Source organism: Amblyomma americanum, chromosome 2 (assembly GCF_052857255.1).
Source record: "Amblyomma americanum isolate KBUSLIRL-KWMA chromosome 2, ASM5285725v1, whole genome shotgun sequence".
NCBI lineage: Eukaryota > Metazoa > Arthropoda > Arachnida > Ixodida > Ixodidae > Amblyomma > Amblyomma americanum.
In genome coordinates this window covers 51,434,983-51,461,313 of record NC_135498.1, presented here as the reverse complement: position 1 = coordinate 51,461,313, position 26,331 = coordinate 51,434,983, and the positions used below count along the sequence as shown (strand labels likewise).

General features: G+C 47.4%; 1 protein-coding gene across 1 annotated transcript in view; it reads left to right on the top strand.

Moving 5' to 3' along the window:
• LOC144119684 (uncharacterized) overlaps positions 1–26,331 on the top strand; it is a 171,377-nt gene that overhangs the window by 49,550 nt on the left and 95,496 nt on the right. The window contains exon 4 of the mRNA XM_077652251.1: positions 9,498–9,804. Coding sequence (XP_077508377.1) covers positions 9,498–9,804 — 307 coding nt within the window. The remainder of the gene's footprint in view (positions 1–9,497; positions 9,805–26,331) is intronic.

The window sequence follows — 26,331 nt, the reverse complement described above, 5'->3', positions numbered from 1 at the left end:
AAGTTTGAATTCGAAGGAAGCCGCGCGAAGAAACTCAGAGACGTCGAAGAAGAAATGCGTACAGGTTGCACCAGATGGCGACTGCCGACGGGATTTTATTTACGGTAAAGCAATCCTGTTTGTACCCTCCAGCCACCAAATGCATCAAGGTCCTTGCTTTGTTAACATGATTCTTATTTGTGATTTGGTTAATACTGTCGTGATTGTTAAAATTTTTGCGCGCTACCTTTACCGACCTTTACACGCGAAATGTAAGATATCACACAGCGTACTGATCTCTTCACAGCAAACCCAACGTGTAAATTTTACGCTGAGATACCCTATTTTCAAATTATTTTCGGTATTGCCCGGAATAAAAATTTAGAAAGTGGGGAGTAACTGCGCATTAGCTTCCATACAGGTGCAGCCCTATGGTTACAAAAGAAAGTTGTTTTTTGTTTAGTTGCAACTTGGGTGAACAGCTGACATCGAATGATACGGGAGAGTTGCATTCAAGACAGCCTTCCAAATAGTCAAGGTTTGACTTCTCCAAGAATGGATGGCATGGTGCCTTCGTCATTTCGACGGTGCACCGTCTGTGTCTTAAGAAAATGGGCGAGCTCATTGGATTGGAAAACATTTAATTCGTCAGAAAAGGCAGAATGCAGACGATCCGTGCTAGGTGGCTATCAGTCCACGGCTGACAGCGACCTGGGTAGCCCATTCAATGACCCGGGTTTGAACTCCCAAGTCTGAGCTGACCAACACGGCCTCCTACTGCTCGAGAGTAGGAACCTGTATTAGAGATTTCGGGGGCGGCTCCTCTTTACAATTCCACAATAGGTGATCATAAGTGGCTAAATCACCACATAATGTACATGCAGGATCGTATTCACCGGGGTAGAATTTTGACAACAGGTAAGGCGTCATGAAGGATCGCGTCTGGAGTCGCCTCCAAGTGGTCTCCTGCTCCTTATTAAAGGCTTTGTCTGGAGGAGGGAATATCCTCCTTTCAAGTTTAAAATGATTAGTAATATCGGCGAGCTCATATTTTCCAGAGCGACTTCAAGAACATCAACCTTCGGGAACATCAACCTCTTAAGAGGTTGATGTTCCCGTCTGCTTTAGTTGACAGTTGTGAACAACTGGTAATAGACATTTCCGTCTTTCATCTGGATTATATCACTGCAGAGTTTTGAAAAAATGTTTCCTTCATCCATTAAAATGAATGAGTTTTAAAGTCTGTCTTACCCTTGAATCTGGTAATATTTCCCACTTAAAGAACTTTTGCACGAAATCAGAAAGTGTTGAATAGCACCCCATTTCCTAAGGGGCATCCGCCTCCCAGTGCCCTTCGATTTCCTCTTCCCCACTCTGTATAATTTATGTCTGCCGACAAGAGTTGAGAAGGTTCATAATTAGCATATTCCCCTCTATTTTCCTCTCCATCTCATACTTTCGATTTTAAAGTACTTGAAAGCATTTCAGGCAAGTCCAGCTTAATGGCATTGTTCGCAAGCTGCTCCCCTTTTTAATGGCCTTCTCTCGTCTCATCTCATTTATTGCTTTTCTCTAATCTCACATCTGGGGTTAAATTAAAGGGACCTTCGTAGAGGCACCTGATCGGCCACGCGCTCAGACCAAAAGTCGATGCTCGTGAACATCAGGTCGTGCAATCGAACTCCCTCGTTCTCTCGTTCTGAAAGAGTAAAAAACTATCGACCGACCGCGATAAGGGCATTCATATATGCCTCTCGGACAGACTGGATACGAAGAAAGAAAAATAGTCTTTTGTTAGAGCAACGCCCGTTTTGGCAGTCTTTTCCATCAGCCGCTTCCTGCAGTCTCTGTTTCGCTACGTCCTCCACTGTTGCTTCTATCCGTATATACTTACTAAAGACATGCACTACTTTCCTGTTCAACATCTTGCTTTGTCTGGCAGAGCCACTGCTTTTGGTGTAAGGGCCACTACTTTAGCTGCTTTGCTTTGAGGATAGCTTTTTTCCCCTTTCCAAACAAAAGTATTACATTTCGCCTCGTTCGGATATATGTGTGTATACGTGTCGACTCAGCGGGAGGTGATTGAGAACTGAAAGTGCGCTGGCCGAGACAATGGACAGCTTTTTCGAAACCACTCATCTTTTTTTTTTCACTTTAATGTTCGCCGTTATTCGTCCGTCCTCTTTCCATAAAGAAGGGTCGCTCTCGAAAAATGGGCTCGCGCTACTCAGTCAGGCTCATGATTTCTGGCCGGCGAGGAGAGCCCATTTGGTTTGCCGGCGCCTTTTGCGTTATTGCGTGCATTGCGCCTGTGATTTGGGATTATGGAGCTCGATCTGTGGGGTTAACGAAGGAAAAGGAGGAGCATTAGGCGAACTCTCGGGCTGCCGGCTAGCGTGTATGTTTAGTATCTCTTGTACTTTGGAGATTAAAGGCCCTCAGTCAGCCTTTGGTGTTCCTTACTCTTTATATGCGAGTAGTATGAAGTAACTGTCGCGCTTTTTGCCCTAGTGGTTCTGAGCGCAGTCGTGTGTGTGTGTGTGTGTGTGTGTGTGTGTGTGTGTGTGTGTGTGTGTGTGTGTGTGTGTGTGTGTGTGTGTGTGTGTGTGTGTGTGTGTGTGTGTGTGTGTGTGTGTGTGTGTGTGTGTGTGTGTGTGTGTGTGTGTGTGTGTGTGTGTGTGTGTGTGTGTGTGTGTGTGTGTGTGTGTGTGTGTGTGTGTGTGTGTGTGTGTGTGTGGAAATTTCCACTGTTTTGGGCATATTTATTTATTTATTTATTTGTAATACTGCAGCTTTAATAAGGCTATAGCAGGAGTGGGCAGGGAGAGAAAAAAGTCATGTCGAAAAACACAAACGTGTAAAAATAAAAACAAATAAAAATGTCACAAGTGATGGCCATCAAAAACTCGTCAATTGGCATAGCGAGCGGACGTTTCCAGGCAGGGAATTTCAGAGTTCAATGGCCAGGGGAAAGAAGCTGTGTTTGAACGCCTCAGTGCGGGAAAAGAAAGGGGTAAGTTTCAGGCTATGGAAACTTCTATAGTAATGGAATGCTTGCTTAGGTTCAAATAATTGTTTAGTGAAGGAAGGCGCTGAGAATGAACCAGTGTGTGTAAAAACTTCAACCATTCTAGGCGGCGGCGATATGATAGTGCTGTGAGACCTGAGGCTGCGTAATGGGAAGAAGGGAAAAAAATCTCGGCCTTAAGTGTGAAAGACGAAGCGTACTAATCTCTTTTGAACCGATTCTATTTTTTAATATCGCATTTCTTATGAGAATGCTATATGATACAGGCCTAATCAAGAATGGGGCGGATAAGCATTTTATATGTCAGCAGTTAGGTATCCTTTGGCGCCTTGCGCAATATGCGATGGAGATACCCGAGACGTTTAAAAGCTTTGTGCATCTGATAAATGCGTACAGTTGAAGGGCGTGACAAGGTAAAGCTCACAACCAGTGCTCATGACATATTGTCTTTACCACACAGCACATACCCAGTGCGTGTTTGATACGCACGACTTAAGTATGCTCGTTCCTCGCGGCCCCTTTAGAGTATGCTAACAGTACGCGAAGTCACACCGGGACACTTCAGTGTTTAAGGCTCGCTTATGCACCTTTATGCCACTATAAGTACTGAGAAGGCACATAAGCGAACTGTGAAGGTAACTTCAGAGATGTTGAAGATTGACGCGTTTAGTCGATCGCGTAGCTGTTGACGTCACTAGGGCATTACTTTAGAGGCCAGAAGTGGGGCCTTGCGGAGACCACCGCGTACATTTCGCAAGTCCAGTGGGCCCGGATGTATAGTGCCCTGTGCGTGAACGAGCGCTTCGATCCGAAGTCTGCCTTAATTTAAGCCGCTGTCCACTTTAAGCTGACCGCTATTATGTACAATTTTCTGGTCCTGCTTTCTAATGTTCGGGGCTCGAGACACCCATTTATGCCGCTCGAAGAACGCCTGGTTTTACTTTTCTAAGCAGTATAAAGCCAAACGGCATGTGCTACCAAGAATCTATTTCCTGCATCATACGACTGTTTCCCAATTTATGAGTTGCGCTTTACAGACGCATTTAAATTAATGGTTATGCAACATGCATAGCGTGTCTGTAAAATGGAAGCATTGATGTTTTGTCCATATAATGCTTAAAATCGGACAACATATGCAATAAGCAATCCATATGTGGACATAGTTTGGTCATACATGGAAAGAGAATGCAGTGGAACAGAGAAAATAAAACCATATTTAGAAAAGCAATCTAAGGAAAGAAATATGGCCATGCGCACTAGTATACGGCGACAAATAAGGCATTACCACGCAATACTTGTCCCCATATAGCCTTATGTGCTTCCTTATACGTTTGTATGTGGTCGAATATAAATTAAATGTGGCTCATACCTCACTTCTCTGCAAAGGCTGGTATATCACTATACCAGTACACTGCTATATTACAGGAACCCTTATCGCACTACAACTCACTGTCTTGCTTTTCAGTGTCTCGCCCTTTGCACGCAGTTACTCTGTTTTGTCTTCTGCACTGTCCTTCCTATATTCGACCCGACAGTGCGGTCTACTTCGGACTACTGGGCACATTGTTGTGCTGCGAGACTGCTTTACGACACAGAGCTCAGGCCGCTGTTTTATATCCGCGGATTGCGTCGCCTGGCATCCCAACTACTCGATCTCTTCCGCTTGTGCAAGAGGGCTGCACTTGCATTGCGCACGACCGGGAACTCGTCTACTTTATTATGCTGCCGCAGTTCGGATAGGTTCCATCTCACTAAATTACGTCCTGTTCCCGATCGGCATTGCGTAACGCGTCAAGAGGCTTGCCAGACCCTCAGGCGCAGATGTGATCGTCCGACATTCAGAGAATCCTTACAGTGTGGCCTCGTTGTTCTCGTTAGAAGTTGAGCATCAAGAATTTCTACTCTTTCGCTGGCACGGCAATTATTCCGTGCATGCTGGTTGCTTAATTGGAATACGGCCCTCCGATTCGCCGCCAGAAGTCTGTCTGAGGAAGGGGCGCTGACTGCTCATTGCTCACCATCTTGTGCAATCCGTGCTGCATGGAGTCTGGAGACGTGGATAGATATGAGAGTTACTGTCTCCCTCACTTCACTATGTATCTGTTTTCACTATCTATCCAAAACTTCACTTCACTATCTGAAAAGATAGGTAAAGCTTAATGGCTATTTTCACTCTCTCCCATAACGAAGAGGTGACAGCGATAGCGATAGGATTATTATTATTAATTGGTTTTTTGGGGAAAGGAAATGGCGCAGTATCTGTCTCATATATCGTTGGACACCTGAACCGCGTCGTAAGGGAAGGGATAAAGGAGGGAGTGAAAGAAGAAAGGAAGAGTTGGAGGTGCCGTAGTGGAGGGCTCCGGAATAATTTCGACCACCTGGGGATCTTTAACGTGCACTGACATCGCACAGCACACGGGCGCCTTAGCGATAGGATGCCACCGAATAGCTTCTCGCTGTGTCGTCCAAGCATGAGAGGTTTGTTTGTTTTTTTTCCTCGCCGAACTGGCACCAGCTTCCAATTTCCAGCTTCCAACTCAGTTTATAATTCGCGGAAGTGGCTTAGAAGTTCCGCCTCGGCACTCATGCGTTCCGTACCTCGAGTTCACAACCGGCTGTCACCGTTATTTCAGATTCAAGCCCTCTTCACGTCGGTCGATTCAAGTTGGTGTCTTGGTAACTGTGTAACGCTTAGAACGCCGCGTAGAGCTTATAGCCTCGAGCTCTCACCGGGGGCTGCTACTTCTCTGAATGCCAATATTCGCGAGGATATATCTCTTCCTGCCTTCTGTGGCGCAGGCGAGGATTAACAAACAAAATCGCAGAAATCACTTTCTCGTTGCGTACACATCTGAGAAAACAGCGATAAAAGTGGATCAAGGAGTATAAAACGCTCCGACGCGAAATGAAGGCAGCAGGTTTAGAAACTCTTCGAGAACAGAAATGGGGAAAAAAGGGACGAGTCGTATTGATAGAACGCTGCACAAGCGAGCGAGCGACGACTCTTCGACAACTCTCGGTACCGGTCGCGTTGTGCGTGTGTGCGTGCGTGAGTGTCGGTCTGGTAATCGAAATCCAGTGGAGGCGAGAACCGAGAGGCGATCTCGTTTTCCACTGACACCGCCGGCTTTAGGCGGGATTCAACGGCGGAGCTCTCTGTGGAGACGAAAATTTCGAGCCAATTCCCGACCGACGCTTTCGGGGCTGTCATGCGCAAGCTTCGGGGAAGAGACGATTGTGAGGGATGACTCGGGCACGATGAGAAATGAGAGAAAGAGAGAGTCAGAGCTGTTTTGGGGGAAATTGAAAACAGAATAGCAGCAGAGCCCGCACAGCGAACGAAAAGCCACGACTAAGGTGTGTATGCGATAGGTGTGCGAGTGAGCGGAGGAGTACACATGTTTGTGAGCGTGGGCTTGAAATTAATCTGCACTGCGGGGGCGGGCCTCCGGCGAGGAAAAGCAGTTTGAGAGGTTTGGTTGCTAGGCAGACGAGGAACGCAAATAAAGGAAGAAAAGAAAATTCCTTTCAGAATTACGCGTCGTTTCGTTAGCTTTGTTCCTTTTAATTTCTTCCAAGATACCAGTTCTATTTTGTTGCTTTCGAGTTGCGCCAGTTTGACGTGTGTGTCGGAGGAGATTGATAGATCTGCGGAGAGCACTCTCGCATTCTCACGCCTGCGTCGCGAAATGGGGGTTGCTGGATTTTAAGGCTTTCTCCAAGGTAGGAATGGTTAGCGGTCCGTGTCGCGCTGGTTTTAGTGTTTTGCAAGCTCAGCTTTTTCTTCGCTATTGTAGCCGAAACTTATACTTATAGGGTTACACAACCGCTGAATAGGACGTCGGTTCGCATTTGCGTCGCAAATATTCGGTACACATAAGAACGCCGGAGTTCGCGTCCGTTGTTGCGAGGCTGATGATTTGACTCATAGCAAAGCTCATTCAGCGCTTCGTGCGCTTCGTGATGACAATCCAAGACCGAAAATATAACTCCAGTTGCGGATAATGAAATTAAAATTGGAGTTCAGAATCGCGTTTGAGCGTTTAGTATAAGTTACATCGCAGGTAAGGTAGGTAAGCGTCGTAGTTTGGCGCTGTCGCTGAAATAGATGTTTCTGACGCACGTAGCCTTTTTCGCCCTTTTGGTCGTCTGTCACACCCGTATTAAAATGAGAGCGCTAGGGTGCACGTCAGGAAGTTTGTGCGGACTTCACACGTTGACAGCCCAGCCACATCCAGCCGAAAGGCGAACACTGTCGTGGACGCCCTGTTTCTCACGGTCGGGTTCGCCCCATAAAGGTGGACAGCCCTTTGGGCCTGGTCGGCCCCGCTGCTGAAAACAAAACAGCTCGGAACTTCAAGGCGCCAAGATTCCTCCTTGCGTGCGTGTGTGTGTGTGTGTGTGTGTGTGTGTGTGTGTGTGTGTGTGTGTGTGTGTGTGTGTGTGTGTGTGTGTGTGTGTGTGTGTGTGTGTGTGTGTGTGTGTGTGTGTGTGTGTGTGTGTGTGTGTGTGTGTGTGTGTGTGTGTGTGTGTGTGTGTGTGTGTGTGTGTGTGTGTGTGTGTGTGTGTGTGTGTGTGTGTGTGGTGGAGCCTATGAAGTTGCTACCGCATCACTGGACGCTCGTCAAACAGTTGGATTCCCTAGCTAGGTGCCTGGGGACAATGAACTGCATTTAAACCGCGAACCGGCGGGTTTGAGTGCTTCCTCTTCTCACATTTAGACTTTTGGCCTCCTCGGTCTACGTGCTCGCACGTATTCCCTGTACCTTATAAACATGTAATATAAACATTCAAGTTTGCTACATCTCCTGAAGGCTGCCTTCGTCGTCTTCCTACTTCACTGTCCTGCGGTGAAGTTCTCGGTCCGGTCCCCAATCATAACAACACATAGTGGTGGGCTGTGGTTCAGGAAAGCGGTTTCAGAAGGGTCCGTTGCCATCCGACAAACAGCGAGAATCAAGCGTGGCTGTTCATGTACCAGCGAAATTCCGCTCGTTGCGAGACTGAAAGAAATCACCTTCTTTGTCGTATTGCCCACGGGAATGCGTTAAGGGCTGAACAACAGTCCATATAGAGTACAGGCAAAGAGCTGCACGGGACCCAAGAAGTTCTCGGCGCTGCCATCAGATCGCGAAGTCATGTTCTCTGCCTCATCGGAGTATGATCGGAGTATGACAGTGTTGTCGTAGTTACATTTCTGAGACATCGCGTAACTGTCGACTCAGTGTACTAATGGAGAAACTACAGAAATCTCGTGCACATCTTCATAGAGTTCGTCTTGCAGAAGGATGCAGCTGTTCGACTAGACAACGCACTACCCCGGACTTGTCGGGCGACCAACGCCCAGCTTGAGGAACTGCACGTCCAAGAATAAGTTTCGCCTCACTTGTCTTGCAGCCCGGAACTCGCGCCATTAGTACTTGTAGTTGTTTCCCTGGATAAAGGAACATCTAGAAAGAACGCGTTTCGCGACCTACGAAGAGGTCACCTGTCTAGCGCGTCGTTGGCATTGTTTGCATCGTCCAAGGACGCTCTTCATGCCTCTGGGACGGAGCGTGCAGACTATGGTATAGTGCATCGGTAGCTGAAGTCCATTGCAGCTGGTAGTCAGTATATAAAAAATTAGGCGTCCCTCGGCAAAAGGGCATTCCAAAGTTTCTTCTGAACGCGGCGTCTTTGAGTTCCGTATGTTAATAGAAATGCTATAACCCAGGAGGGCAAGCCTTACTGAACGCGGATATATGGAACCTCGCCGCTATCTAGACTTGGAAATGTTGCGCCGGTACCCTTATGAGCACAAGCGCCACCGCACACAGAAACGGAGCCTTTTGTTCAGCCTTAACTGCTATAGCCGCCCCCCCCCCCCCAACCCTTTACACTATCAATTGTGGGTGTCGTCCGCATGAAGTGACGTCATCGCTTGGCAAGGTGGCGTGAGCCTTGAACTTTGTCTTTCAATTCCATCAACGCCTTTGATTCCATCTCACTGTCATGTAACATGGTGTTGGCCAGGTAATTTTCTTCTTAGTTTTTTTTCTTGCCCATTCTAAATTTTATCATGTAACATGTACCTTGGGATGGGTAACACAATCTGTGGACAGTGGGTCAAATGTTCCCCCATTCAGCCTCTTACATGTGAGGCCGCCGCGGTGGCTCAGTGGTTATGGCGCTCGGCTGCTGACCCGGAAGACGCGGGTTCGATCCCGGCCGCGGTGGTCGAATTTCGATGGAGGCGAAATTCCAGAGGCCCGTGTACTGTGCGATGTCAGTGCACGTTAAAGAACCCTAGGCAGTCGAAATTTCCGGCGCCCTTCACTACGGCGTCCCTCATAGCCTGAATCGCTCTGGGACGTTAAATCCCCATAAACCAAACCATCCTACATGTGACCTCCAAGACTCCTTCGAACAACATGATCCCTTTGACGGCCGCTTAAACTCGAGTCGCGTTAAGTGAACACCGCTTGCACTTTCGTTTGTTTCCTCACAGGCTTCGTCGGCAGCTGGGCCTCAACGATGAGGTCATCGCGCCCGATGATGCCCACGACGGAGACGCCGGCGTCAAGCCAGACGTGGAGGTGACCAAGCCGGCGGCGGCAGCGTCGGAGGAGGACGCTAAGCTGCGGCGCGACATCGAGTCCCTGGATGAACTGGCGCTCAAGTTAGAAGACCTGGCGACGACGCTGCGCGAGGCGCTGCTCCGGGCGTGCGCCCAGAGCCCAGCGCTGGCCGATCATGCCCCGCCGGCGCCTCCCTACTTCGTACGCCTTCAGCTGCCCATCGTCGCCTTCGTGCAGGTCAGCAAGCAAGCGCATTTACATCCACCCCTTGGCTGGCTCGCGGGCTGTGCGTTTCAAAAGCCAGTTGCGCAGCATATACGTTCAGGTATGAAAGTAATATGAAAGAGAAAGCTTAGTTCACGCGAAAACGAAAGATTTTTTTTTTCACTTGCGAACCAAGCTTCAAAAGCCATAAAAAAAAAAATCCCCGGCCACAATTCCTCCGTGTCTTTGACGATTGGCTGCTTGGCCTATGGCACCTGGATCGATTCCGGGCCGCGGCGTTTGAATTTCGGTGGAGGTAAAATGCAGAATAAAAAGAAGGTGGGTGATTTAGGTTCGATCGCGCGATAAAGAAACTCTGGTGGTTGTAATTATTCAGAACTCCAAGCTATATGGCTGTCCATACAGCCACTCCTTCGGCTTTGACTCTAAATACTTCATTAATTATTAAGAATTGCTAATACTGCTTCAGATTCTGTCACGACAGGTATTCGAGGCACGCTGACTGACTGTTTGTTTGTTTCTTTGCTTGTTTGTTTGTTTGTTTGATTGATTGATTGATTGGATGAATTATTTATTTATTGATTGATTGATTGATGGCACCTCTTGCGCCACTGTGCCATATTTTTTTCAGTAATGGTACAAACTGCGCCAACAACTTTGATGTTTATTTTTAACCTGCCGTAACTATGGTCAGCTGCAAAGTAATATTTGGAGCTAGCAAAATCACCTAACACGACGTTTTCCAGATTTCTCAAAATATCTATACGCTGCCGCTTATAGTCCTGCCGTGCTGCATCCTGGGGTGCACTTGCAGCGCCGTCTTGCGGCACGCGGCGAAGCGGCAAAGAAAACATCTTCCGCTCTGCAATATTCATTCGTTTCGCAAGCAGATGCGCTGCGCGAGCGAATTATAAGCTGGCAGAGAAAGAATCGCCGAGTGAACTCCGTGCAGAGCGTGCTGCGTTCTCGCGTTTTTCCGACTCACGCGATCGCTCACTGTCAGCTGTGTAGGGGCCATTCGTGTTCAATCGCCCTGCACGCCGCGAGAAAAGAGTTTCACCCTTTCAACGCCACGTCGAGAGACTACTTTCCGCATCCTTAACTGCGTGAAGCAATCACTAACGGTATGAGCTGAGAGCGCGAAAAAGTTCACGCATTCCGACCAAGCGTGGTAGGGGATGTTTCCGCGGAAGATTACTGCAGCTTAATCGGCTGGAGCTGCGTTAGACGCGTGCGTTTTGGCGGGGCAGGCAGCCTTTCTGCGAAACATGGGGTGGCGAGCAACTCAAAGAGGACCCGCGGTTGAAGTGGATTCTCTCTCTCTCTCTCTCTCTCTCTCGCTCGCTCGCTCGCTCGCTCGCTCGCTTGCTTGCTTGCATGCTTGCTTGCTTGCTTGCTGTTGGCTGCTCGAGCAACCTGTTCTGCCAGATTCCGCAGCACAGGGTGGTAATTACAATTTCTCTGCGACACAAGAATCTGGAAACACGGGCCCCAACGTCAAGCCTTGTCGGCATTTATAGCAGACGCAGGCCTTTTACTGAAGCGGTGGCCTTGTGGTCGAGCATCCGCCTCGCATTCGGGAGGTGCTGGGTTCGATCCCCAGTGTCGCCGGCGACTCACCGGTTTTCTAATGGCTACAAGATTTCCCCCGGCCTGGTGCTCAGCTTTTCCGGGGACAAATGCTTGGGAAAAGGGTATTGGACCAAAACGTTATGACTCTCTTATGCCGGAGGGCACATTTGCGCAATTAGATAAAAAAAACAACAACACCGAGGCGTGCAAATGGTAAAAACCGCGAGGCCGAACTGCTGCACACACTTTCCACACCACGATCACTCCGTGTTTTGGCACACCACTTCCAAGATCCCTCTGGCATGACGCACAAATGGCGTCAGAAGTATTTTGCGCATGGTTTTGCGCATCAAAGTTTCATATCTTTGCGGATTTTAGCAGGATTAATGTGCGGAATGTTTTTTCGCTTCGGCGCCACGGTGAGGCGCCAATATACAAATTATTCGCCTCCGTATACTTCATTAGGCAGCAGGTCGGCGCACTTAACATCACAACACCGCAATCAGTTTCATTTGTTACCTGACTGGTACGTAACATGAACACAGGTTGCACTGGGAGAGTCCTTGAACAGCACTATAACAATAGTTAAGTGTAGTCCAAAGCGACGAAACCTGCTCCCCCCCCCCCCCCCTTCCGCTTTTTTGTGCACACGCAGCACATATAGCCCGGTTATTCCCGCGGCTGTGTGCCGTTGTCATGACAGCGGAGAGAGCTCGGTGGTTTAGTCCCCCTCAGGTTTTCATTTTTATTTTCTATAATCCGTAGACTCCCCGGCCTGAATTATGCACGTTTCTTAAGCACGGCGTTTTTGTTTATATCTTTCTCGCGGGTCGTCCGCCATTCAAAGACTCGTCAGGTCTCTCTGGTTTCGTTTTAGAGCCGCCCGGTTCAACGGGCCCGTGACACAAGCCTGGCAGCAATTGGCTTTGTTACGACTAATGGCCGGGACATGTATGCCCTTCAACTCTGACTTCGGATGAGGGAGCGCTCAGGATGACGCACGGAAAAGTGGAGTGGAGCGGAGCTTCGCAGCTTGTGCGCCTGCAGCAAAGTAAAACCGTTCGAGCGCTCCCATCACAAAGAAATGGGGCCCCATTGTGCTTAAACGCCCAACTTTTTTCTCTGTTTCACTCCTTTTCGTAGATTCCCTGCTTACAGGTCGGTTCTCCGGTTTCTTCAACAAAGGATACGCTTTCCATTTTCATCATCGATAAGCCCCTGGACAGCGGATAATCATTGTCCACAAGTTTTTGTAATGTTTTGAGGAGAAATAAGGAGAGGCGTTTTGCGGAAGCCGACTTTCACAATCGCGCGTTTCAAACAAATCGAACATCACAAGAAGCGCTGTCCAAAGTCACAGGTGTAATAGCTTCCGTCGATCGAAGTCAGCCTAAGTGGCTGTTCATATATGGCGATTGGGCGTTTCGTAAGTTTAGCAAGCCGTAACAAAGTGTAGGTGTCCTCAAGTGTTCTTAGTTGTATTTAAATGGGCCTTCATAACATACATACATACATACATACATACATACATACATACATACATACATACATACATACATACATACATACATACATACATACATACATACATACATACATACATACATACATACATACATACATACATACATACATACATACATACATACATACATACATACATGCATACATACATACATATACATATACATATGCACGCACGCACACACACGTATGCATATGAACGTAGTTTTACTGCAACCCATATGAAGTTTTCGCATACCTCACTAAACATGTTTTACTAACTTGAGTACGTACGCATATGAAATTAGTTTTACTGGAACCCATAAGAAGTTTTCACATACCTCACTAAACAAGTTTTACTAACTTGCTTTCCGACTTCGTGACCCCAAAAACCCACAGCCACCAAAATTTCCCCTTCTCTATCCACTTCGTGTCATCCTTCTCGGCAGGGTGCTGTAATTGAGCTTTCACGGATGGACTCGGGTCACTTTCCACCGATCACGAATGCTTTCTCCGCCTTCGATCCGCCTGTACTACACTCCTGTCCGAAATTCTCCCTCGCAGTCGGAAGTGCGATCAGGGCAGCCGTTCCGGAGAAGAAAAGCGCCCAGCCTTTGCGCGTCGCCATGTCCCATTCGTTGCTCCAACCTTTCGCGGCGCTCGAAAGCCGCCGGCCCATTGAAAAGCGATGTCCCCAACGCTTATAGATGGCCGACTCGCTTCTTCAAAATTCAGCACGGACCTGATATGGCGGGAGACGGCACGGAAAACGGCCCGGCGGCAGCGCGCGACACCAGCAGGCGGCGGTGCGAACTACAACAGCATCGGCAGCAAGAGCAAGAGCAGCAGCAACGCAGGCGCAAAGACAGCGAAGAATGCGACAGCGACAACGTCTTCCCTCGCGTCCTTTTCCCTTCTGCCCCCCTTCAGTTCTGCGATTTCAAACCCAAGCCACTGGACTGCACCGGTTGGTTGTCGGCCGGACAACAGATGGCGCTGCGTAGCCCCTTAGAAGGAGGAGTCGCCTCTGCGGCGGAGGTATTTCCGGTGCCTCGGGACCTGAAGAGCTCCGTTTCGTGAGTCCGCTAGCGGAATGCAGGCCGGAATGGTTTCTTTTCTTCCGTTGTTGTTTTTGGAAAAGCCGGTGTTTTGTCAGACCGGCTTTGTGATCGAAACGGCTCTCGAACTTGGGCGTCGGCAGTGCAGAAAACCGGAAAGGCCTTGGGGCGAAACGGAGGATTCTTTGAAGTGGAGGCTTGCGATTAAGGAGAACCGTACCTGGCGTCCAAAGCAGTGCTGTCTTGCAATATGAATTATGCAGGCTTGTCTTCATCTTGCCTTTGTGATACGCTTTTTTTTTAATTGTAGGAACGTGTCTAATTCTGGAACGATTAACCTTTTTTTTTTCTGTTGAGAAGGATGGAGACAGGGCCTCTTCAATGAAAAACAGGTAATTTAACCGGGGTTTAGTAAGCGCTGACTTGATACTCCGCTTTGGGGGTGGCGTTCTAGGTTTTCTTCCGAATAATACTTAATGACCGAATAATATGATAGTTCTGCAAAATTCTCATAGTTGAATAAATACCTCTCTCTAGTGGCCCCACTTTAGCGGTAGTTATGGCGTCGATAAGGCATTTCTTTTTTCATTAGTAACCTTCGGCAACTCATCATCATCATCATCATCATCATCATCATCATCATCATCATCATTTATTTTACCCTTCAAGGCCTCTATTGAGGCATCACATAAAGGGGGGGGGGGGGGGGTACAAAGCAAATATAATTGAGAATAAAACGTTATTGCAGTAAAACATAATGCAATACAAAAAATGAAAAACGATACTCCTACTGTTCTCCTATTTGGTCTTTCCAGATTTTTTTTTCGTAATCTTTTTTTTACATTGCTTATTTATACATAAGCGTGTATTCATTGTGACTTTATTCAGCTCGTGTTTATATGGAAACTAATTTCTGTGCAGCAGGTATTCTATGCCTCACATTCCACATGCCAAAGCTGAGATCTTCGCGTACTTGTCGGCAGTGAGTGCACAGCCATCATAAAACTTGGTTACAGCCTCCGCTTGAAGCTTTTTCACCCGAGCGACGTTACGTTCAATCATAAAATGTTCGGTACTCCGTCATACGGAGGCTGCTGTATTCGCAACTTCGCCCGTTTCGTTGCGCAAACTTCTCGAACGCCAGTTGCCAAGTTTGTATATTGGACGCAAGCTGTTCGCAGAATACTACTCTTATTTTCGGGTAGTAGCGTGTTGCTGGTGCTTACTTTTTTACTCGTTGCTTTGCTGACACGTTTTTGGAGGCCATGAAAGTTTCGCACTACCTCTTGGAGTCTTGCAGCCCAAGGGGGGCGGGAGGGGGGGGGGGGGGCATTTAACATCGAGTCCTCCACTGCTGCGTCTCTTTCTCTCTCCCTCATTCATACCTTTTTTGTTTAAGTGGTTCAGAAGTACATCGCTTACCACAAGTATACGCGGCCTTTATGTTCCTCACAAGTAAATATGCATTTACAGTTTAGCTTTCTTGACCCCTGTTAATTATACATCACTTAGAAAATGAGGGATGCTAAGTGCAACAGAATCATTTAGCACAACGCACTGTGGTGTATTCAGAAAATTTGGGGTGTTAAAATATGCCACAAGGGGTGTAAATAGGGCGAGCACCCTTCCAAAACTGATGAGGGTGTAGAGAGAAATTATTCCGGAGCCCTCCACTACTGCACCTCTCTCTTCCTTTCTTCTTTCACTCCCTCCTTTATCCCTTCCCTTACGGCGCGGTTCAGGTGTCCAACGATATATGAGACAGATACTGCGCCATTTCCTTTCCCCCCAAAACCAATTATCAATTATTATGTAGAGAGAGAGAGAGAGAGAAAGACGAACGGAAAGGTAGGGAGGTTAACTAGGCGACGCCCGGTATGCTACCCTACACGTGGGAAGGGGAACGGAGGAGAGACAGAAAGGTGAGGGTGTACAAACTTTAAATTACTATACAAGATCCAACTGTGGGAGAAATTAAATCTTAGGAGGCCGAGCTGTAAGCAGAGCCACCTGATCTTTTCCGAAAAGGGTTTATACCTCTCTTTGTTAAGGAAGGGAAATGTAGTAAGGAACAGTGGATGGAGGAGGTTAATAATTCCCAGGTTTTGGGTGGCAGTGGTAAGGTGGCATAGGAAGGCCGTAACTGGAGGTCACTACAATAGACCCCTGTCGTGCCGCGGGCTTCACGTAGCTAATAATGATGACGATAGCGACGTTAATGACGTCTAGCTGTGAAGAAAAGAGCTTGGAGAAGGTCGAGGTGAACGACACGCTATCTCTTATCTTCATCGCAAATGGCGTGCATTGGCAAAAGGGCGAAAGACTTGATCAGCATTGGAACCAATACCGAAAGGTTGTCCAGGCACAGCACAGGCGGCTTAGAGACCTGTGAGAGAGTTCAAAGCAGTCAAGTGAGCTAAGAGGAAGCAGCAAAAGGGAAAAAAAGAACAATAGCATGAGTGATGGCTATGGGAGGAGTGTCTCACTTATATACAAAGTTCAATCGACTGCGCCTACGAGGAAAAAGAAACAGGCAACAAGCAAGTTCAAAAAGCGCCGTCGATCCACCACCGTTTCCAGGAGGTCTCGCATTTCCATCTTTCCTCCCTTCTTACTCCTTTCATTCGCTCGCTCGCACGGACTTGATGCAAGCGGGCGGCCGACGGGTTTTTGAAAGCAGGCAAGCGCGTATAGCTCGGCTGTGTGACTTCGCGCGACGACTAAGAAGAAGTCCAGAAAAGTCCAGAAGTCCAAGAGCTCGCCCAGTGCACCGGCGCGGCAGACCATCCTGACTGCTGTTGCTGCTTCTGGGGCAGCCCCTGCAGTGACCGCTCTAAACCGGTCAATAAGCCGATGCGCCGCCAGTCGGGCGGCCGGCCGCTTTTAAGGCGAGCTCAGGCCAACCGACCGCTGCCACCAGCCGGCATGCGACGCTTAGCGTTCAGCTCATATGGAAGGAACCGAGAATTCGAAGAGAGAAAAGAACACTGCAGTTAGGAGCGCTTGAGAGTGAGAGAGAGAGAGAGAGAGAAATAAGAGACTGAGAAATTTAGCTGTGTTCACTTTTCTTCACCATCTTCCGCCTTCTACTATTCGTGTTCTTCTTCTTGCCACGCTTGCTTCAGTACGTATGTCGCCCGGACTATGTGTGCGGCGCGCGGGCGAATTGAGCGGGGTCCACGCGGAGGCGACCGTTCGAAGAGGAGTTTGCTTTTAGAATAACTGCCTCGGAATTGGTTTAGGCGCTCGGGCAGCCTCTGAACGCTCGCAAGTTTTTGTTTTCGCAACTTTGCGTTTGCTTATTGCGTTTATTTGCCTCGAGTCTGCTTAACTTCATTCCCCCGCGTATATTCCTTTTGGCGAGTTGGGTATTTCTTCCCTGGGACGAGCTGTAGGGTATTCGCACACACGAGAGGCAGAAAGGGCCTTGCCTTTGCGTCTAGTTTTGCTTTTCTTTTTTTTTCTTTTTGGTTTTCTTTCCTTTGAGCATTAGGGAGTAAACAGGGGAAAATTCAGGCTTTTTTGAGCAAAACAGCTCGCGATTTTAAGCCAACTTTTTTGTCCTTCCACCCCATTCCACCTGCGACAGGGAAAGATCAGGCTTGACGGCACTTTTTTCTACTGCTCCAGGTGGTTACAGGGCATTCTGGATGCTTATACGCTGCATCTAGAGCGGAAATAGTGCTCTCTGCATGTCCACGGCGTTGCATTATAAGGGTTTGGAGGCAAAAGGCGACACAATTTGGAAATCGTTTCCATTATTCTTTATTCAGATACATCAAAAACAAATATTGCCTAATCATTCCCTACCGTTCTGACATCACGCTAGCCAAATATGAAGAGGCCAGCTGAATAAAGGCACAGTAAAATGTAATTAAATTTAAAACCCCAATATGCCCCATTTTGTCCGTGCTTTTTTTTTCCTATCGCTCCTTTTTCCCCCTCCCTGTCCTCTGCCTTTCCCTTTTATTTCCGCTAGCCGTAGCTCAGGTGCTACAGGCTTTGTTGGCAGATGCCGCAGCTAGCAACATCTTTCCCTTCCTTCGTTATGTTATTTTGAATAAACACCTCAAATATAATAATAATAAATTTGTCCCACCCCATGAAAAATTGTCAATGCATGAGGCAAAATGCGACGCCCTTTCAAGATCACCACAATACTCATCCTTGCAATGAATGAACTCGAAGCTTCCTCCATGGACATCTTGGTCAATCTTTGCGAGCCTATTCGAATGGCAGGCACGGTACTCAGACCGAACCCGGCCGGTAATGTTTTGTTCCATTGCCCACTACACTCTACGTAGTTCCACCGTCGGGCTTTGCGTCTAGCCTGACGACGCGAGGGTCATTGCAACTTTTTTTTTCTTTTTTAGTGTCACGGTTCTTGTTGTTTCGCTCAACTGGTTGAATTGACATGCGATTGGGTCTGATTCAGAGCGCGTGAATACGAGGTATTGTAATGTTATTGCAGGCCAGACCGAACACAGCTTGACCCACGCTCAGAACCTATTGTATAAGTAGCAGTTTGTTCCCACCGGACACAGTTCGACGCTGATGTTCGCAAGACTATTTATACAGTTTCTGCCTTTTATATTATTTCATTCACTTTGCTGCTTTTGTGGTGGGTGTCTTTGGAAACAACAAAACGCTTGATGGCACCGACACTGCTTGCGCCTCTCCGGAACTTTCTTCATGTTTTATGTCAGCTAGTCGGGATTAATTATTTTTTCTTTTATAACGTTCAGACCATCCTAAAGAGCGGAAAAACATGGGTAAAGCTCTAGAGCAAGCTAGCAATAAAACCACTACATTTACTTTAGGCCCTCTAGAACACCACAACGTCGCGTTTCGCCGCACATGCAGCCTGCTACTAAACTAATTCTCTCTTAATTACCTGAGGCGCGAAAATTCTTAATACTTATCAACATATTGTTACGAAGGAGACAACGAACTGTGCTGTGGCGCTGGCAGGAGCGCTCGCGGTAGGCCAGCAGCCATTAAATCACCTCATTGCCATCGATCGTCGCGTCTCCTTCTTCGGCTGGCCGCCACGTAACAATATAATAAAGGTTACCATCTGTGATAACTAAGCACTTGCGTTAATTCAGGACGCTAGGCTGACTGAACTGCACAGTTTTGAAAAATGTGGCGTGCAGAATTTCGGGCCTGTTCAACCGCTTTCTCAATCACCAAGGCTCGCTTCGCAATATTTTTTCTCTGATTAGAAAGGGCCAATATTGTCAGCTTTAAACTAAGTTCTAATGAGCTCGTGTCGGGTCATACCATCTAAATATCAGGTTAATATCATGGCTCATTTAGAAGTTAGAAGGCATTAAGTAACAAAATGTCGCGTTTTTCCCCGCTCTCCCCTTAACGCTTTACTTTACTGGAACAGGGAGCTGATTTTGGAGCGGATGCGCACTTCAGGTCTCAGGACTGTCACGCATATCGCATGCATCTCAATGTCCTTGAACTCAACAGCGATCGAAGGGCTCAGCTGCGCCTCGTGTGGTAACAACGCCAAGAATGACATACATGCACTGTAGGTTAGCCAATTACAGGGCAACGAGGTGCGCCAATCCGCTCTGTACGATCTTTCAGTGTGTGCTCTCAAAGCACACACACAAAAGGGTTTTTTTTTCATTCACTCTGCCAGAGTCAGTGGTTTTCATGCGTTCGTTCGACTTCATTTTGATTGACGATCTATTCCAAATAGCAATAAGCAGTATTGAATGAACGGCCTCTCACCCAATAAGGCTAAAAATGGTAACTTTCTGAATAATATAGTGAAAGAGCCATATGGGGGGGGGGACCTTCGAACAAAGATGGCGACGCTAAGGATCGAAGCACCCTGGCATTACCGCACCCCGGGCGTCGAGCCGCGCTGATTATGAGGGTGCCCTAGATATGAAGGCACTCTAGATATGCACCCTATCCACCCTAGAAGGCATCCCACGGTGTTTTCATGCGTGGGGTACCCCTTCGGACAGCCGGACAAGGAAACCCTTGACATCAAGCCACCCTGGACATCACAAGACAGAAACGACAAGGCCTCAAAGAGCACTATATAGATTTACGAAGCGACTGGAGCCCATAGGTGCTCTGTTGAGGATAGTTTGATGTATCGATCTAGCCTCTAGTCGCAGATGCCATAGCGCAACCCTCCGTCCTACTTGCCGACGCTCAATGTGACAGAGTTCTCGCTCTTCAACACTCACAACGAATGGACCCAAAACAATTTCATTTCGCGCGCCAAAAAGCCGTTGAAATACCTTGGCAGTGTCGTCATATGCTCCGGAAAATGTGTACAGACACGACGGAAATTCCCGTCCGTATTACTGCGCTCCTCATGGCGCGAGTACCACGACGATTCAGTGGCTACGGAGTTCGGCTTTTGAGCATGAGTCAACCGGTTCGATTCCAGACGCCGCGGCCGCATGTCGCTAAAGACGAAAAGCAACAGCACCCTGAAAACTGAGATTTCAATCCTCGGTAAAGAGAAAAGAGTCTTACTCCAGATGCTCGAAGTTAATCAGGAGCTATTCACAGCGGCGTACCTTGTAATATTCACAGTTGCTTCATTCCCTGAAAAGTGATTAAACGAACCAACCCACGGTGCCTGAAAGCTGACAAGTGATGATCATGACTAGCTGAAAAATGACTGCCGTACTCTTAACTGTTGTGCTTGTGTACTGTTCTAGGAGAAACGGAAACTATTATAAGGTGTCCTCACCCTATGCTCACAAATTGACCTTATGCTTACCATTTTCCTTCCTTTACTTGACAGCGCCTTAATGTGTTTCAGAAACCAGCCTTTTATTCGAACGAGACCGTTTGCGAAACTTATCGACTGAAAAGGAAGGCTTCCCACGGGTTACACAAAAGCCGCATTGCGCGACTTAGAGACAAGCCCCTTGTGCTGTACATCTTTGACATAAACTGTACAGCGCACCGATGTCTGAGCTGTCAATTATTACCTTGGACTCGTCCTAGAGACGTCTCGAAACGAACGGAAGAAACCCTCTCAAGAGAAAAGAAAGGGGGAGGGAGAAAGGGGGGGGGGGATAAGCGTGTCGGCGGTCACTTTCTTCGCCTCCGCGAGGCCGGTTAACGCGACTCTAATGAGCCGAGTGATTGATCGCACTACCCGGACGCATCTCAATCGACTTCGACCGCCGCCACGGAGCTATTCAGATCGCCCCCTTGCTGGGACGCTTTGTTTTGTGTGTGTGTATGTGTGTCCTTATACTTGGTTCTCGCTTAGTGCGCGCACGCTACACCGCGCAGTCTATCTTTTTTTTTCTTTTGTGAGATAGTCCTATGCAAATGACGTCTCTGCGTGGCCGCTATAAAAAATTGCAGCTGAAAAATCGTTTATACTTTGCTACCGCTCGTTTTCCGGTCTGAAAAAAGAACAGAAACAATGTTAACGACGAACTGAATGAGCTTGTCGGTGTTAAGTAGCACCTTTGTAAATGTGTATGAGTAGGCGTGTATATGTAGGAAGGGGACGTGAGAAAACGGAAGAGTGACCCGTGATGGTCACTTCTAGGAATCTCGGTTTCGAGGGGCTCGAGTAAAGTAGGAAATATGTGATCAATAATGGTATGAGCATTTCCAAAGAGCACGTCTAGTGGGAAGGGTGATTAATGACTGATACACAAAGCCTAATAAGCAGTTCGTCTAATTCGTACTGTTAAAGCTGGGGTCATTAAAGGCATTCGTGTAAACGTTACCAATCATAATAATTTTATTTCCTTTCCTGTTCCCGGTGAACAATGTTCTGGTGAGCGCTTTCAGTTCTTTGCAAAAGTACAAAAGTAAAAATTACGTCGAATGAGAAAAAATTCTACCGAGAATAATTTTGCTAATATTTGGCGTCATTGATGACTTATTTAGCCTGAGACAAACACCACGTTATCCATGGCAATGGTAGGGTGAGCCGAAATAAAAATAATGGCACCGGCATGGCTATTGCATAAGCGATGCCAGTATTCGGGCAAGAGCGATTTGGGACAAAATAAGTTCGTCAGGTAATTACCAGGGGCCTGATAAACAGAAAAAAAAAGTAACAAAATTGGAGGGGACACTTAAGCTCTGCCTTAAGAGTATGACGCGAGACCATAATGGGTTAATTCCCACATATGCAGAAGGTCATTCCGTACTTTACAGTCATAGATCCCTGGCAGTCCTTATACCGCTCCTGGCGCAGTGGTGCAGCGATTAAGCGATACGTCACTGCCCTGCGATCGCAGGTTCCCCCAGTGGTGGGCCTTGAGCGGCCTAGGTTGCTCTTCCCGAGCGGGCAGTCATTAATATAACCGCCAGCTGCCATGGAGGGCAGTTTGCTCACTACCCGGTGAGCAGGTTGTGATGACGTCACAAGGTCACGTGACCTAGGTGGCCCACCTGCCTCCTTCCTATACGTTGCACTCTGGAGACCACATGCTTTTTTTTCTTTATTGCCTGGCTTTGACATTGCACAAGAACGACTAGAACAAATTGCAGGACACAGCGAACACATGCTATTCATACAGTCAGCCTGCCAAGGGCTGGCTTCGTCACATCAAAATTCTTTTAGGGCCATCAAAGGCTCCACCCTTGACAACCACTCGGAAACATCGCCATCAGCTCTGACCCTCTCAACAAACCGATGCCACATGCCAGAGTCATGCCCGTGATATTTCGCTCACAACGCCGACACCTCATTTTCTGGTGAACAGAGCCTTTAGCGGTATCGCGTTAATACAGTACCTGTGTGGCGCATGGAATTTGAGTGTAAGCTTTTAGATCTATCCCCTACAGGCAAGGCTACGTGAGAACACTTTAGTGCAGTAGCACTACTACCCGCATACTCGCAAAAACCCGACGAAGCGAGAGCTTGCTTGAGGAGAGCAACGTGGTTCGCACAAGCGCCACCGACGGCAGCACCTGCCTTCGCAGGACAGTGGTGCATCGCTTAACCGCTGCACCACTGCGCCAGGCGGGGTATGAGGACAACCAGGGATCTATGAATGCAAAGAAGAGAAGGACCAATTCCACGCAAGTGGGCATTAACCCAATATCGCTACCCGAATAACTCCCATCCGTGAACAGTGGATTCGAACTCCGAAACCGAAGTGCTAGAGCACCCTATTCGCAATTGGGCCGAACTACGCAAATCGAACGTAATTTTCTTTTTTTTATTTTGTCACTAGAAAAGAACAGTTGGATGGTGCGATTCAGTTAAAAGTTAGTGAGGGTAATGTAATTGTTTCCGGCTCAATAAAGATACATATAGGAACGCACACGGAAGAGCCGACTTGCATTTGTTTGTCTAGCTTTGATCCAGCCTAAAATTTGTTGTTGTTGTTGCCTCTGAAGCGACAGCACATACCCACGGCAGGGGATTGGCCAGGCTTTGGGGCAAATACAAAGAGGAGAAAAATTCATCCAGGCTTATCTCAAGCGGCTCATATATAAAAATTGAAGAATCTGGAAAAACGAATAACGAATTTGAAAGATTTTGCGGAGAAATTGGAATGAATATCGAGGAAACAAAGAGGTGAGGGTTAAAATTAATTAATCAGTAAGTAAAGGGGCACAACACTTTTTTTTCTTTCATTTTAGCGAATGCTTTGTAAGGCATTGTTAAGGAAAAATGCTTTTTGATGTAGTCTACCTAATTCTAGATACTCCGCTCTTGCTTTAGAATTCTGGTCTCTTTTCGTGCAAAAATAAAAAATAAAATAAAAATGCGACTCACTGCATCTCAACTGAGTCAAATTTACATTAGTGACTTCGGTCGCAATTATTGTCCTGTAGCCTCACTCTTTGCGTTACGTTGTGTCATATCAGCGTTGCCTAGCAGCGCTTGTGTTGTGTGGTATCAGGTTTGTGTCGTTTTCTATGCTTGAGGCGCACTAATCAACTTGTGACAGTATCATTCTTCTTTGCCACTCCTTTGCTGGCGCCAACGAGACGGGCATTTTTTGTCTTGAGTTGCTCTACTGGGGAACGAAGTTCATCCACTCCTGACACTAACGCTGAACACCTCACTCAGCAGCGTGTACCCATATCAAGGCAGTTCATTTTCTCCCCACGTATTTCTAAAAAGCTTGTCGACAATAGTCGGGTACAGCTCAACAAGGATGCGGCAAATGAGCCTCGAAAGAAGCCCTCCAACAAATGGTGTCGATCTATTGTGACCTATTGAACTGTTTTGGTCCTGCCAACCAGCATCCGTGCCACGCTCGCGCAACTCTGCAAAGCGGTTGACCGCAGCGCCATGACAATAAACCGACGCCATTAGTGGTGGGCCCCCACAACTAATGGCGCCGGTTTATTCCAGGCCTTCGAGGCTCATTTGTCGCTTCCTTGCCCGACTACAGACGGTTCGATTCGCTTTTCCTGACACGCCTGTATATCGACTCTCTCGATGCTCTTGGCCAACTAAACATTTCAAGGCCCAATGATCGCTTCACATTCACACACTCCGCAAAAATTCAGCGGTGACGGGCGCCTATAGGTCGGTTGCACACAGCGATTGTAAAAAAAAAATAACTTTTTTTGCAACGTTCTGGGCGAACCCGACCGCGGCTGCTGCGTTTTTATGGAGGAAAAACGCTAAGGCTCCCATGTGCTGTGCGATGTCAGTGCACGTTAAAGATCCCCAGGTGGTCGAAATTATCCCGGAGCCCTCCACTACGGCACCTCTTTCTTCCTTTCTTCTTTCACTCCCTCCTTTATCCCTTCCCTTACGGCGCGGTTCGGGTGTCCAACGATATATGAGACAGGTACTGCGCCATTTCCTTTCCCCCAAACGAATTATTATTATTATTATTATTATTATTATTATTATTATTATTATTATTATTATTATTATTATTATTATTATTATTATTATTATTATTATTATTATGCAACGTTCTGGGATTGAGTGTACGGCCTGGCGGCCAGGAGGTGTGCTGGATGCGCGGATGTCCAGACTAACGACAGCTGATCTCAAAGTGCCGAAAGCTTTACAGGTTGTTTTAGGGTGATCGTTTTAAGGTTTTATCTTCTACAAGGCTTGTTGTATACGGGGATCGCGTCGTTCGCACGTAGTGACGTCATCGTCGCGTGACCAGCGGATGCACGAACTCATAGGTCATGTGACCTGTGGCTCATGGGGTCCATCGTGAGTTAATGCAACCGATCGGTTGCGTGACCATTTGCGCCCCTTACGCATGACCATTATCCCTCTTGCTGATAAATCACCCCTGTAACCTCCTTACGCGAAATGAACCCCTTAACGGCGTACGCTCGTACCGCAGTGGTGGACTAGCGTTTCGAGCATCCGCCTCGCATGCGGGAGGTGCGGGGTTCGATCCCCAGTGCCGCAGGGTACATACCGGTGATACAATGGATACAAGCTTTCCCCTGGCCTGGTTATCGCCTTTCCTAGGGAGAAATGCTTGGGAAATAAGTTTTTGACCCCACCTTGTGTAGCCGTAGATACCTTTGGAAGTAGCTGCCTTTTCGCCATAAAAATTCGTCATCATTATCAACAGCTTGCGCTCAGACTTGTGTTATGAGGCTTGAACGCCTCTTCAGTTTTTGTTTTCAAAAATCTTATCGATTGCCGAGATGAAAAGATGACGCGTATTCGAAAGTGTGCCCCGTATTCTACTTTTTATTTTTCCGTCATACCGAACGCATTAATGTGCATTTATTTACCATATAATGTAACGTGAAATTTGAAAATAAAACAATACTAGCTGGAATTCCAAAGCGTTTCTCGAGCTATGTACGCACTTCCACATATTTAGCACAATGAGCGATTAACCTTAGTTTTTACGAGAAGCATTAAAACCGAACCAGTTCTGAATTTCTGGGGTGCTTTCACAGAGACGTCAAGTGTAATTAATGATGACTAAATGACGTCTGCGAACAAATCACTGAGGGCATGCGCCCGTCTTGAAACACACTGAAAACACCAGAGAGGAGTTCTCAGTGGCAAAAAAAAAAGACGCATAGGAACGCGGAATCGGAGGCTACGCGCAAAGCAACAACGACTAAATTTAAAGCTACCGCTTCGTATTGCATAATTTGTGCACAGCCCGTTTGAATTCCATGCTGGGACACGAGTGAAAATAGGCACTGATCGCCTCCGGTCTGCTTTATTTCTCCGTGTGTTTTGTAGGCTGCCAGCCTGCAGTTGGACGTAGTGCTTTGGGCTAAGACTTCAAATTTACATGTTTCCTTTACTTTCAAATGTGTTTTATGTGAGAGCATTAGAAATTCCGTGGGACCAAAATGAGTCTTCGGTCATAAAATTCAATTATTGGCTGGAGGGAAGTGACGTCATCACACCAGATCATTGTCATTGGCTGAAGGAAAATGACGTCACCAGTAGGAAGCATTCCCATTGGCTGGAGAAGAGTGA